General features: G+C 33.4%; 1 protein-coding gene across 1 annotated transcript; it reads left to right on the top strand.

Moving 5' to 3' along the window:
- Window positions 1-8406: 8406 nt before the first annotated feature.
- LOC148615057 (zinc metalloproteinase nas-39-like) lies at window positions 8407-13454 on the top strand. Its single transcript, XM_088589675.1, has 8 exons — window positions 8407-8565; window positions 8781-8948; window positions 9165-9285; window positions 9980-10103; window positions 10663-10845; window positions 11103-11226; window positions 11660-12085; window positions 12359-13454. Exons 1-8 carry the CDS (start codon window positions 8481-8483, stop codon window positions 12661-12663), a joined length of 1536 nt encoding a protein of 511 aa, XP_088445801.1. The 5' UTR covers window positions 8407-8480; the 3' UTR covers window positions 12664-13454.
- Window positions 13455-14406: the final 952 nt, after the last annotated feature.

The following is a 14406-nucleotide window of genomic DNA, read 5'->3' as shown; positions in this document are numbered from 1 at the left end:
AGGTAATTTTCCGAAAGTCTAGAAAGTATTATGTTATAAATCTTATTAACCGGTTTTATTTTTAGGATAAAAGTATCAAATACTCTTTCTGTCATTAAAATTTCCTGCTTTGTCATTTACTACTGCGGCGGAAAAAATAAAGGTATGCAGATGTCAACCGAAAAAGTAACATAATAAAAATACTATTATTATTACAGAAATGCAGTGTATGAATCCTTTTTATGATTTATAGTTTTAAAGTATAATGCGCAGCAATTGAAAATAGACGTCTTCTTCGTCGTATCGATGTATAAGTCTGAACAACGAATACATAAAGTGGTCTTCTATTTAGTTTTATATATCTCGATTTAGAAAAACGGGGGAGCTTTTAAGACTAACAGATTTACCAGGGTGTTTTGTGCTACCACTTCTTCGTTTCCGGACGAGTTTGAATATGCTGCTATTTGTTATGAAAGTGCCTTTGATTGTCTGACATTGTTCTCTTTTATATAAGTGTGATAGGGTGTATTTTTACCTATTCCATTATTTTGTATTGCTGGCAAGATAATGTATATTCATTTTATTCTCCGTCATCTGCTATATATGGTCTGTAGTATGTTTGGGGTTTTGATCAGTCAAACTTCATCGAGCCTGGTTGTAATAGTTTTCTGCTTTTACAATGCTAATTGTAACGCCTGATTTAGTTCTCTGTGGGCGGTTCTGATTGGTCAGAAAAAAAAACTGATCGGGTTTTTAAAATTATATTTGAAAATGGAAGTTCGATCATAATGCTATACATTTGAAATAATTCACATTCTCAGAAGTTTATCGCACAACTGTGATATAGAGGTATGAGTCTTGTATTACTTATTCCTGAGCGGGTGTATATCAAAACGTGGAGGGTAAAAATATAGTGCGCTTCCTTTTTACCTTTTCCTGTTTTTGTTTCTTGGCAAATGACTATCATTTTTCATCAAATAACAGGGTAAATATCAAACTATGACACGAAACACTTGTTTTTGAGGATAAACAGTATTTTCATGAAAAATAATGCTTCAGAAAAGGGGTCTATTTTATGAACTCAAAATAAAAGTGAAAGCAGAAAAAGTATATTTCTAGTTTGACCTGTCCTGGTGTACCAAAGTTCGTGCCTTTTTTTTTCTAAAAGTTATTTTTGACATTTCCTTAATTGAAAAACGTAGTCAAAAGTTAGATTGAAACTCCTTGTTTATTTTTTTTTAAATCATGAAAATTTAAGGTATACTATAGAAGCCTATGGGGCAAAGAATACAAGACTGAGACCTAGACTTTAATGCATATTTTGGGCGCAGAAGACAATATTCAAAGGAACACTCGATTGATGTGGGAAAAAGAAGCACTTTATATCTGGTCAGTACGTTATCATACTTTGTAGAGTGTAGAACGTGAATGGCGTATGCAGTGTGTGTTATGTCCGTATTTGGTAAGTTTGGCCCTTGGTCCTATTGATATGATAGATGCGAGATCGTTTATGAATCTGTGAATGTATTATGATATGAATCTGTAGTTCGGTCGTAATCTGAAAGATTTTAGAGAGATTATGTGAACGACCTTGACCCTTGCAGTTATGGGTCTACATTTGACATCGCATGATAACTATTTATACTAGTCTTGTTTATTGTATGCTAGTATCTACATTAATTAGTACTTTCATCATAGAGACGTATTGTATTGATATTTTTGAGAAATATATATCTCATGGATCGTGTAATGAGTTTCTGTGATGGGTTCATAGCTTTAATCCAAGTTTTTATGTTTTATTTCTTAATTTCAGGAGATATGTACTGACCCTGTATGTTATACATGTAGCTGTAGACTATTCTAACCTAGTGCCATAGATTGGTAGATTTATATGCTTTATAGTGCACTTGGTTTTATATGAGAATAATTAAGCTTAGTATTTTGATAAAATATATGATTGTCATTTATTCATATGTGAAGAAGTTTGTCAATTTATTTATAGCTATTGTCTTAGTATGACTGTTAGATTTATTTTGAACTTGAGTACTTTCATTGTCATTGTTTTCTAATTACATATCTAGAGTGTGAACTGCATTCTATTAATGATAGTTTGACAGCAAGTTGTTATACTTACTTATATAATTTGTGATACTGGAATTACTTTAATGTTGTATTGTTGTAATTTCAGGGTTATTTATTTTACTGAATAAAGATCTAGAACCCAAGTAGCGTGTTCGATTGATTGATTGATTGATTGTTTGGGTTTAACGCCCGAGCAGCAATATTTCAGCTATATTCAGGCGATGAACATGAACAGGATGATAAAATGAACAGGAAATGATGATGAAATGAAAAATGGGATGGGACACAAGGATAATGGGGTCGACAAATCTTGATTGCCATTGGAAATATGGAGAGGTGGGTAGGGTCAGGCAATTTAGCCTCCTGTGGCGGAGCCCTATAGTTCCTACTCCTATCGAATACCACAATAGGGTTTTTTAACGTGCGAGGAACGTGGCATCTTTCCCAACACGGTGCTCCACTATGGCTTGAGGTCAGGTTTTCCGTATTATAGCCTGACAACCCAGCATATAACACGCCAGGGGTACCCCATTCCACCACCTGGGGCACACAACCCAGTTGCTCTTTGGGCAGAGCGCCATAGCCCCGGTTAGGGTTCTGAGCACTATTTAGTCGCCTTTTACGATAAGCTTAGCGCTGCTGCAGGCCTATTCTTTTGACACCTGGCCTGCACGGGGCGTAGCGTGTTCGATACGACCTGCTTTATAAAAAGTGTACTAAAACCATCTTCAGAAGATCACCACCATTCAGTGAAAAGTTTAAAGCAGATACATAAGTCAAATGTCTTTAAGATTTTGTTTTCACAAAATAGTAACCCATATTCACAGGTTTCAGTTACTAGAATTATTGTTGCATTTTCCTTAATTATGTTTCCCTTCATGGCAGACCAAGTTCTTGATCGAGGTTTTTTTTATCATTTGAAAGGTAAAAATACTTATCAAATTCAAATATCAAATTCTCTTGCATAAATAAATACAAAAGCATTGGTTAGTTTATTAGTCCTTGTATTTTCTACACGATTAAGTATTGTAATTTCTACACGATAAAATGTTTTATCTGTTACACGATTAAGTGTTGTAACTTCTACACGACAAAGTATTTTTACTTCTACACGATAAAGTGTTGTATCTTCTACACGAAAATTAAGATATGTTGTCTTTGCATAGATGTCCGCTTCCCTATAACTTTGCACTCAACTACGAGCAACTTGCTGGGTATTTACGATTGTAAAGGGTGTGTAATTATACACTGTAATAGAAATTTTTTCACATAGTGTATACTAAATAAAGAAACGGTTCATACTGAACGAATTTCTGTGGGCAACTGCACTTTAAAAGCAACGAAAACAAACTGAACTAAATCTTTCAACATCTGTTTTCAAAAGAAATTGTTGTGTCGTATGCCTTACATAATAAGATATTGGCATTCTTTGGGATGTTTAAAAGTATTTAAGTCTTAGTCAACTACATTCCATACCTGACTAAAATACAAAGAAATGAGAAAATATTCCATTTTCGCATACCAAAACACTCTTCTAGTACATTATATTTTAATACATGTAGGTTAAATGCACTTTACAGTATTTTTTGCTGCTCCTTGGGGTTTCTTTTTTCAATGAATAAAATCCATTCAGCTATGACATGTATAATACTAGAACAGTTATATACATGTCTTCAATTCAGTTTAAACCTCAAAAGTATATGGAAAAGCCCCGAGTTAATAGACAATTTGCAGCAAAAATTAAAAAAATATACATGTATACACAAACACAAATGCACTAAAATTTGTTCTGCGTCCTGTTCAGTGTTATTCTGGAAATATCAGCGTTTTTGTCATATCTCAATAATACAAAGAGAAAATTCTTATTTATTTCAGCAAATATGTCCAACTCAAGCGAGGAAGTGATCAGCACTTCGAACTTCAGAAATATAAGAGACGTCAAACGTTAAATGGAAATAGAAACTGATTTTTTGGTTTATCAAATTTGGTCAACTGAATCACGACTAAGATATAAGTAAGCTAAAGGCATTAAGAACACACCTTGAATCTTAGGCAATAAATTTAACACAGTGTTATTTTGATGTCATTACGTATTTAGAGTATTCAAGGGAACAAAATTGGAGCGGTTATCAAAAGAATATATTCCAAGGATAAATACTAAACAGGAAAACAGACACACAACAAAGAAAATGAAATAACACAAATAACACGTACAAAGAAACTTTTCTAGAAACACCCGCCGAGTTTCTTATAAAATGTCTCGTCCGTGTAGACGAACAATAAAGGAAAACTGAAAAAGGGGGTTGTGAATACGCCAAAGTAGTTTACCCTGCAACAATTTTGCGCCTGTCCTAATTCAGAAATTTCTAGTCTCTGTATGTATTGTTTCTAGTCTCTGTATGTATTGTTTCGAGTCTCTGTATGTATTGTTTCTAGTCTCTGTATTTATTGTTTCTAGTCTCTGTGCGTATTGGTTCTAGTCTCTGTATGTATTGTTTCTAGTTTCTGTATGTATTGTTTCTAGTCTCTGTGTGTATTGTTTCTAGTCTCTGTATGTATTGTTTCTAGTCACTGTATTTATTGTTTCTAGTCTCTGTGTGTATTGTTTCTAGTTTCTGTATGTATTGTTTCTAGTCTCTGTATTTATTGTTTCTAGTCTCTGTATGTATTGTTTCTAGTCTCTGTATGTATTGTTTCTAGTCTCTGTATGTATTGTTTCTAGTCTAAGTATGTATTGTTTCTAGTCTCTGAATGTATTGTTTCTAGTCTCTGTATGTATTGTTTCTAGTCTTAGTATGTATTGTTTCTAGTCTCTGTATGTATTGTTTCTAGTCTCAGTATGTATTGTTTCTAGTCTCTGTATGTACTGTTTCTAGTCTCTGTATGTATTGTTTCTAGTCTCTGTATGTATTGTTTCTAGTCTCTGTATGTATTGTTTCTAGTCTCTGTATGTATTGTTTCTAGTCTCTGTATGTATTGTTTCTAGTCTCTGTATGTACTGTTTCTAGTCTCTGTATGTATTGTTTCTAGTCTCTGTATGTATTGTTTCAGTTTACTTAATGTTGCTGGAGTATGTAGGGGTAACTTTTTTCGTTGTATCTGTGTATAATGTTGTTTTTGGGCCATCTGTCAGGCGCGTAGCTGAGGCCAAAGTGAAGTGTAGGCAAAATTACGGCAGGGGGTCTGGGGCCGCTTAAGGCCCCTAGTAGGTCCAGGGGGCGAAGCCTCACCCCCGAAGCTCTGCGGAGATAGTGTTCTAGAGCATCATTTATGCCTCTCCTGGATGTATTTTATCTAAAAAAAAATTGGCAAAATTAAGTGCAGGCAAAAACATTACCTTTGAAGAGTATTGACAAGTTTGATTTATTGATTATTATGGTATATTTTTAACCAAGCAGCACGCCGTCTAACATTAAAAAAATACCCCCAAAAAAATAGAGCTACGTTTCGCAGCTAATGGGAACCTGACTGTGAAATGAGTGAAGTACAAGCATTATTTATGGTGGATAAGAAATACGAAGAGACTTTAGGGCGCATTGATCTTTTGATGTGGAAAAGGAACTAGGAACTATTAATTTTAGTTGGTGATAACCATTAGTATTACATGTGGACTAGGATGAGGGCAACATAACAAGTCACACAAGGCGTACATTTTATTAAAGACACAGAAACTGCTATCACTAGGAGTCAACATTCTGTTATATCCTGCTGAATAGAACACGCATTTATTGTAATAAATTAATCGTTTATTTTTAATTGGTTTGTTCTACATACACAGAAACGTAATATTTAATACCAAGAGCCATCTTATCCAACGCACCACTCGCCATACCTGTTAAAATACTATAACATACCACGTGTTCATGAAAACGACCACAAAACTTTAGTAGCGATGACTTTAAACTTGTACCGACATTACACTGTCCAAGAAGCCTAATTGTTAGATGTCTAGAATGGTACAAGAAGTCCGCGTAGTTTCGGCAGACTCTAGCATAACGTATGAGTTGAAAACTGATATGAAAACTCCATATGTGTTTTGTAAGTGTCTTCAAATACTGCCAGAAAGTGAGATTTTACCCATTTTTAGCTTTTAACTTTGTATAAAAAATGATGAAATATGATAAGATTAAATCATATCTAGGTGACATTTTTATTTTCTGACATAGCGGAATACCGAAACATTCATTAAAAACTAGTCTTAATAAAATAAATGAGTTTGCATTAAATTTCGGTAGGCTTGTACACGCCGTCGTGTTTCAAAGAGTAAACCCCTCATCGGCAGAATTAGAATCAAATGCTTGGAAAGATCTAAAATCCAAAATGTAAACAAAAGTACTCAAATTCAATGATTTCGAAATAGGAATAGAACCAAGAAGTTATACTATGTGCAAAATCAGGAAATAAAGCCAAGTGTTGAAGGGATTTTGAATTCTGCAAACTTTGGTAAATAATCATAAAAATGGAGTCAAACAATTCTATCTACTTGGCTTATGGATTCCTTTGGGAACCCTTTGGTCCACCAATAGACATCTTACATTAATAGCTTAGTCAACTTAATTATTCAAAGATTGACACCAATACAAATAATTTAATGATTTTATAAAAAATATCATATTTCGACCCGTAAAAGTAACTGGAAGTGTTGATGCATTGAACGCTTTTCATGGTATTACAACAAAAGATAAGCTAAACCATATATACTTTCTTTTTCTGGTTTTCCGGTGCCGTGCATATTTATTAGGATTAGAATTGCGTATGATTAGGGTTACATATCGTTACGATTTATTTGATTTACTTGAAAAATAAAGTATGGAATGTCTAAGACGATGACATATTATTTTGAACGTATTCACATATTATCATTAAAGTAATTAAAAAAAGTAAATCTATTATTTCTTTCTTAAAAGGCATAAACATGAAAATCAACAGAAGATTCAAATAATTCGAGTAGTAAAAACAAAAACAAACAAATTGACAAAAAAATATAATAATAAAAACAACGTGTATTATAATAATTGAAAGAGAAATCAGGGGAACGAAGATTCTAGCGGAAATCAAAAGAATGTAATCCAGGGACAAAGACCAAACAGATAATTTATGTTTTATTTTTTCTGTTCTCTATTTTACATATACACCGTGACAGTCCTTCTTTAATTGTTAAAACGGGTAACTTTGCATTTTTCAAAATAGAAATGCTGAACATGCATTTAATATTGTTAAACTAGCGATATCTTGCCGAAATAACTGTTCGAGTGTCACCGTAACTCATTAAAAAAGGATAAATAAACTCGATGGCAACTATATTCATATTTTTAACCAGTTTTGCTAATAACGTAAATAAAAATCATTTCTTTTTGCAAAACAATTAACGTTGTACAGGAAGAAGATGTAACAATAATCATTACATCGTAAAAAACATCTTCGTGTTTTGATTAATCATAAAGGTTGGTGCAAATCATTTGAGGTTATCAAATTATAATTACCAATACACATTCAAAAGTGTTTGGGATATGACGAAGACTCGCGTGCTTAGGAGTGCGACAGTTTCCGTAAACAAATAAGGATAAACTAGGAAAAAAAAACATTCGGAACAGTAACATGCCTTTAATGGTGACCATTCTTTGTGATGTTTCAAAATTAAAAAAAAAATCAGTCCAAAATACTTGAGTTCGATTTAAAAAAAAAATAACATCGTAATCATTATTTATTATCTCATAAACCAATCAAAATGAGATTAAGACTTTCCTTCTAAACTATTTACCAGTAGAGGTTTTAATTGTGATATCATATTTTCAATCAGCTGTAATGAACCAGGAAACATTGTATAGATGAAGAATACCTACGAGTATAATAACATGCAACCACAATATTATATCGATGTACCAGGCTGATTGCGGTTTTCCGTCAATCATATCTTTATAATATGCGCCATTTTTGGGTACTATTGTAGCTAAGTATTACCTTGCTGCAAAGATTGGTCAAATGTTCTTATTGTCTTACTATTTGCAGTGTTATTTCAGTGTTTACAGCCAATTTTCAACATGATTTCTGATAATAAACATATACGCTGAACGATTCTGACCTAGAGGCAAACTAATGAAATATAACGCACCCGTTAAAGTATGGGAGACCGCATTTAACCGCATTTAGCTGTGATTTTTTTTATATACGTATCGTTTAGCCTTTTAAATTCTCTTTAAGGATAAACTATTATTAAAATTTCCGGTCCAAAAACATAAGTTGACGGGTGCAAAATGCATGTAATAATGATCCTTTTAATACGTCATTTTTGTACGAAAATTTCCAGTCTGGGTACTATATAATAGGGTAGGTGATATAAAACGGCAATGAAAAATAATAGATAAACACAAATAAACATCACTATTAAATTCAGTATTAACGTATAAGCGAACTGCAAAATGGAATTTTGTTTGGTTTACCTTGTATTATTTCTTGGTTTTGTAACTTGTTTTCAATTTAAGAAATCAGACGATGTAGAGAGTGGTAAGTAACGCGTAACTCTATTTTTTTTGGTTACATTTTTATGAATTATTTTAAAAAAGTGTATGGTAGCTTCAAAAAATTTGTTTTGATAGACAACATAATAATTGACTACGATTTTGTTTTTGATTCATAAATATAAATGATAATTCAATAGACGGCTTCAGTCGTCACAGCTAACAAAGCATTTTATTACAATTATTATTTAAAATTTGCAGCTAAAACAAAGTTGACCACGGAAAAGAATAAAAACATATTTCTAGATAGTGAGAGTACCAGTAATCACGAGCTGATTCATCATCAGCGGATAAGACGGGCAACTGTGCGTTCACGAGACAGTCTTTGGCCACGAGGTGTTCTCAAATACAGATGGGCACCCGACATTGGTAAGGTTTCTTAAACGATAAAAGTCATTATAAAGGGTTTAGCGAACCACAGTGTTTAATCTCATTGCTGCTTGTACTGTTGTTACAAATGATTTAATGCTACATTGAGAGACGAGTCGTTGATCTACTAATAAAAATGAAAATTCTAAGTTTAAAATATTTTCAAACAAAAGATCATTTGGCGTGTTAAAAGTACGTAATATATTACATTTCCAGATAAAAAGTCAAAACGTATTATAAAGGAGGCCATGAACCATATATCAGAAAACTCATGTGTACGATTTAGTAAAGCAAAATCAGAAACAGAAGACCATGTCTACTTTATGAGTAAACCTGGGTGAGTTATCTATTTATTTTAACATTGTCTCTTTTTTGTGAAAACTTAATCCCTATTCAGTACACCGGCACATGTAAGTAAACAATCGGGGTCTTTTAAAAGTTGTAAAAAATACTATATTAGTGTGTCACACAGCAAATTCCAAATTTAGTTTTTGGTGAAAATAAATGCATTGCAGCTTTGAAGAACATGAAACATTCCGTAAAAATACCAACAGTTTACACCGTGAAGCTCTATTGAAATTAATGATGTCCTTACGTGAATAGTTTTTTTCTGACTCGAGTCGACGATCTGCAATATTGTTGCTATACTATTACCGGATTGTAGTCAGTTGCAATATGACGGGTTCGCTTGCGGAGCAGGACATGCTTACCCTTCCAGAGCACCTGATGTCACTTCCGGAATTTTGTGGGAGTTCATATTGCTGGTGGTTTAGTTTTGTAACGTCTTGCTTTCCTTGTCTTCATTGTATATGTCTACTCTGTTTTATTCGGTTCATTGTGTATATAGATCATCTTTGTTTCCTGTCTTCAAGTTCACGCCATGTTTTTTTTATTTTGACGTATTTAAATTATCCCAATGATGACGAATTGGTATTTTTTGCCGTTATTAAAGTTATTGAACAAACATTTAAAAAAATATTATCGTTGTTTTACTTTAACTGTCTATTATAAAGATATGTTCAATGTTTTAGGTGTTTGTCTGAAATAGGGAGACGTGGAGGTTCCCAAAAGCTGACCATTGGGAAAGGGTGCAATGAACAGATGGGTGTAGCTGTACACGAATTACTACATGCGTTGGGGTTTTATCACGAGCAGGTATTGTTTGACAACTAAACATTGACAACTGTACATTTATACGAATAATTTATTTTTTAAGGAAACGTGAAATAAAATATTTAAAAAATCATGATAATGTTGTCGAGTACTGTCTAACGTTACATGCGATTTACTTAAAAATCAAGTGAAATATGATATCCAGCTTGTAGTAATTATCTAATTTTCGTACGATTTACATATTATAATTACTAATACATGTTTTTCACTGAAATATGTTTTTGATATATCAGAGCATTCCGGTTGTGCATATGAGCATCAGGCGTATTTATTATTTTAGTTTTTTTTTATGTAAATCGAATTCAGAAGCATTTCAGAAGCTTTTGGCTATATAAAGTAAGCGTCAGCTACGAAAAGCCGTGCAGAAGCACGATGCCGTGTGCCTACGGGAGGATATCTGCTTTTTTTCTTAAAGTAATTGTTACATTATGTGCATTGTGCAAGAAGTTTTCTGTTGGGGTATTCAATCAATGAGCAATTATGACATAATTTAAAGTTTTCAATGACATACTTGTAACAATGATATATGTGTTTTTTCAAGGCAAGACCTGATAGGGACAAGTTTGTTGATATCAGGATAGACAATGTAGCAGAGAAGTACCGTACAAATTTTGAGAAGCTGAACAAAACTGTCATCAATTCCAGGGGTTATCCATATGACTACCTCAGTATCATGCATTACAAAGAATACACGTTCAGCAGTTTAGGGGACCAGACAATCGTTGTAAGTATGAAATGACTGAAATACTATATTAGAAATACTTAAATTACAGGAGTATGTAAAGTAACTTTTCAACAACAAAATAAAACCCATAGAAAAAAATTATTTAGAAAAAACACAACAGAGGAAAACAATAAAAATCAACTAAAGAAGAGACATTTTAACGTATAAAATAATGATGAATAATGTTTAATTTAAATGGAATTTGAATATGATGAAATGAAAGTGTAGAGAGTGACAGTATAGACCTATCATTGTAGGTGAAAGATCGTGGGAAGATTCTAAAGCTACCTATTGGACAAAGGAAAGGAATGAGTAATATAGATATCGCCCAGCTTAGAGATATGTACCACTGTAACCAGAGAACAGACGCTTTGGAAACCGGTAAGTCAAAACCTTGTCTGTCCAAGACATTCTTTCTGTTTTATCGGTCATGATTCTAAACGTGGATACCTTGCAAGAAGCAGCAACTACCTTTCCAGAGCATCCGAGTTCCCCCAATTTTATTGGTTTCGTCCTGTCCGTATATGTATTTTTGCATTGTATGGTTTGTTCTCACCATGTTTGGTGTTCCTGAAATTACTTTGTCAAAGAGTCCTCTTGTTTGTCCCTTTAAAATTCGCTATTTATTATGCTGTCTTTCTCTTTTTATTTCACACTGAAACGAAATACTTGTGTCATAATGCTAAAAAGTGAAAAATATTTCATAACCGAATTAAATATTTATCAACTAAAAAGATTGTACAGTTAGAAAAATTCATAACTCAATAGTCATGGAAACAGGATCAAAATTGACTATTTAATATATTTTTTTTAGAATGTCAAACGGGGTGGACAAAGCATAGAACAAGTTGCTATTTGTTTGTAAAGAAACCAAAGCTCCAATTCGATGTAGCGCTCAATATTTGCAGCAGATTTGATAGCCACCTGGTACACATCAATTCAAGAAGAGAAGACAAATTTTTGAAAGGATATTTATCTAAGCACAGTTCCAGCACTCTAAGATGGCGGATTGGGGCCATGAAAATTAATGGGACTTTCCATTGGATCCAGAAAAACGATAAACCTATAGAAATGAAATTCACACAATGGGAACATGGTCGCCCGTCTCAATTTTCTTCAATTGTGCTGCGTAAGAGTAAAGAGTCCTCGACGAAATTTTTCTGGCAAGGAGCTAGAAGGGGGTCATCCGAAAAGCATCGGAAGTACGCATATGCATTCATATGTGAAAAAATGGCTGAAAGTGAGTAAGATTGTTTTGTACAAGTCATTAATATACAAATATGTCAACGAATAAACAGTTTGTTTAACACATTATTACTTTAAAAAAAAAGAACAACTAACCACATACGTTTTTTATCATTATACATTTATTCAGATATGAAAGAAATAAGATACTTTTACAAGAAGTGTTCTTTTTATAGCCAAATCCTTAACCAGTATTAGTAGAGAGTAGAATCGTATTGTCTTGCATTAGTAAATGTAATAATTCTTTCAATTGTATTTTTTATTTTAGGGAGATGCTTACGTGGCCAGTTCAAAGACGGAAGGGACTATAGAGGATCACTTGATCATACTGTCAACGGTAATACATGTCAGACATGGACTCAGCAATATCCCCATCAACACAATGTCATTCAGGAGGGGCAATCTCTCCAAAACAACGACGGCATAGGTAACCATAACCTCTGCAGGAACCCCTCCACACTAAGGAGGGAACGACCATGGTGCTACACCACCAAGGCACGAACAGAATGGGAATACTGTGACGTCCGTACATGTCAGCAGTTTGAGTATGACAACAATATTCCTGAAAATTAAGGATACTGGAGAAGCCTCTGAATTGTAAGTTGTGAAATTATCACGTTAGAACCAGTGGGGAGCATGATACAAGAGAGATAACTCTATTCCAAATGCAATCATTTGTAAAATGAAGAAAGAAAGTGTCGAGGTCTTATACATGCTGTCCCTCTGACGAGGTATTGTGTTTAAACAAGACTCCATTAAATTGCAAAAGGAACTCGGATTTACAAAAAGAGCTACAGTTTTACGTCCAAAATTAACAGTTGTGAATTTGGACGAGACAGAAAGAATACTTATATTTTAAATTCAGGTTGTATGTAATAAACCTGATTATTTTTGTTGTTATATGTAAATGGAAACATTTGCATAATTATTCAATATTTACTTTTTAAACTGTCTTTTTATATGTTTTTGTTTAATTTTATATTTATTTTTTAAATACTTGTTATGTGTTGTTATCGTCACTTTTATAAGAAAAATATTTTTTCATGACATTTGATTGTTGTTATCGTGAAAATCGCTTGTTTTCTCTTTTTACTTCAGGTTCGTTGTCCGTTATGTCTATTTATTTGTTGTTATACATAAAACATTGATGAAAATATATAGATTTATATTGTTCAAAACAACATTTTATACAAACGAGCCTATGGTAGATACCAATAAATCCTATGTTAAATCGCAATAGGTAATCCCAAACAAAAGTTCTTTATTTACACAAAAAGCAGGGCGAAGTAAGAAGTTTTTCTGTCGAGTAATCGACAGCTGTATTTCATATTTCTTTTTTGACCTACACTTTGAGATCGATGACACACTTTGAGATCGATGACAAATAAAAACTATTGACTGAACTGTCCGACAAACGCCATGATTTTTCATTCCGAATTGTCAACTTTCCTTTCAACTGGGGCAACATAGCTTCAGCACCTGCGTGTGCAGTTTTTATAGCATAATTCATACGATGTGTCAGAGCTTTTTGTACCGCGCTAGATTTCTTACAATTAGGTTTCTAGGACAGCGTTATATTTCTACAAGATTGAAGTCATCTCTACAAAAGTTTATGGTTGTCATGTGAAATCTTGGATCGTTAAGGGCATCCATCTGCACCATGAGAACCGATTTGTTTAACGTGTCAAAATTTTTCTTTCCTTTTTTGTCTTCCACGGACTTTACTGCCTTTGATCAACTCGGCGGGTGTTTCTAAAAAGCATAGGACGCTTACCCTACCGGTGCACCTGATCCATGCATCAAGTTTTTAGTGCTCCAAGTTGCTCATTTACATTTGTTGCTTTGTGCGTATTATTTTGTTATTTTATGTCTGTGTCTGTTTTCCCTGTTTGGTCTTCGTCACTGGAAACATTCGGTAAATCACTGCTATCTATACAATAAAACACCATAAAGCACCCCACTTACTCGTGAACTGTATATATACAAGAGTAGTACATTTACCGAGACAATATGTGTCTGTGGTCTGTTCCATTGTTCAAATGAGCTGGAATTTAAAGACTACAAGTAATCAACCAATATGTATGATCTGTACCACATCAATTGCATGATTTTGTAAATAAAAAGATGTACCATGTACCAATTCAACATATTTTTGACATGAGTTAGTTTAGATTCAAGAAACTTTTAACCGTTTCTGTTAATTATTCTGAAATGAACAAAGAAAGACCATTCATTCCAACAAAACTATTTCAGTCGTATGAAGGAACTGATTGAGATTGAAATTGGTCCCTTCTGTCATGTCTCCCATAGCTATTT

The sequence above is a fragment of the Perna viridis genome, chromosome 6 (assembly GCF_037379345.1).
Source record: "Perna viridis isolate PV_CMFRI_1.1 ecotype Kerala chromosome 6, ASM3737934v1, whole genome shotgun sequence".
Taxonomy (NCBI): domain Eukaryota; kingdom Metazoa; phylum Mollusca; class Bivalvia; order Mytilida; family Mytilidae; genus Perna; species Perna viridis.
This window is presented reverse-complemented; position numbering and strand designations above follow the sequence as displayed.

What these genes read in the sequence shown, in the direction of transcription:
- LOC148615057 (XM_088589675.1), top strand. Translation starts at nt 8,481, where the DNA reads ATGGAATTTTGTTTGGTTTACCTTGTATTATTTCTTGGTTTTGTAACT. An exon ending in CAGATGGGCACCCGACATTG is followed by an intron (nt 8,949 to 9,164) that starts GTAAGGTTTCTT and finishes TTACATTTCCAG; the next exon opens with ATAAAAAGTCAAAACGTATT. An exon ending in TACTTTATGAGTAAACCTGG is followed by an intron (nt 9,286 to 9,979) that starts GTGAGTTATCTA and finishes TCAATGTTTTAG; the next exon opens with GTGTTTGTCTGAAATAGGGA.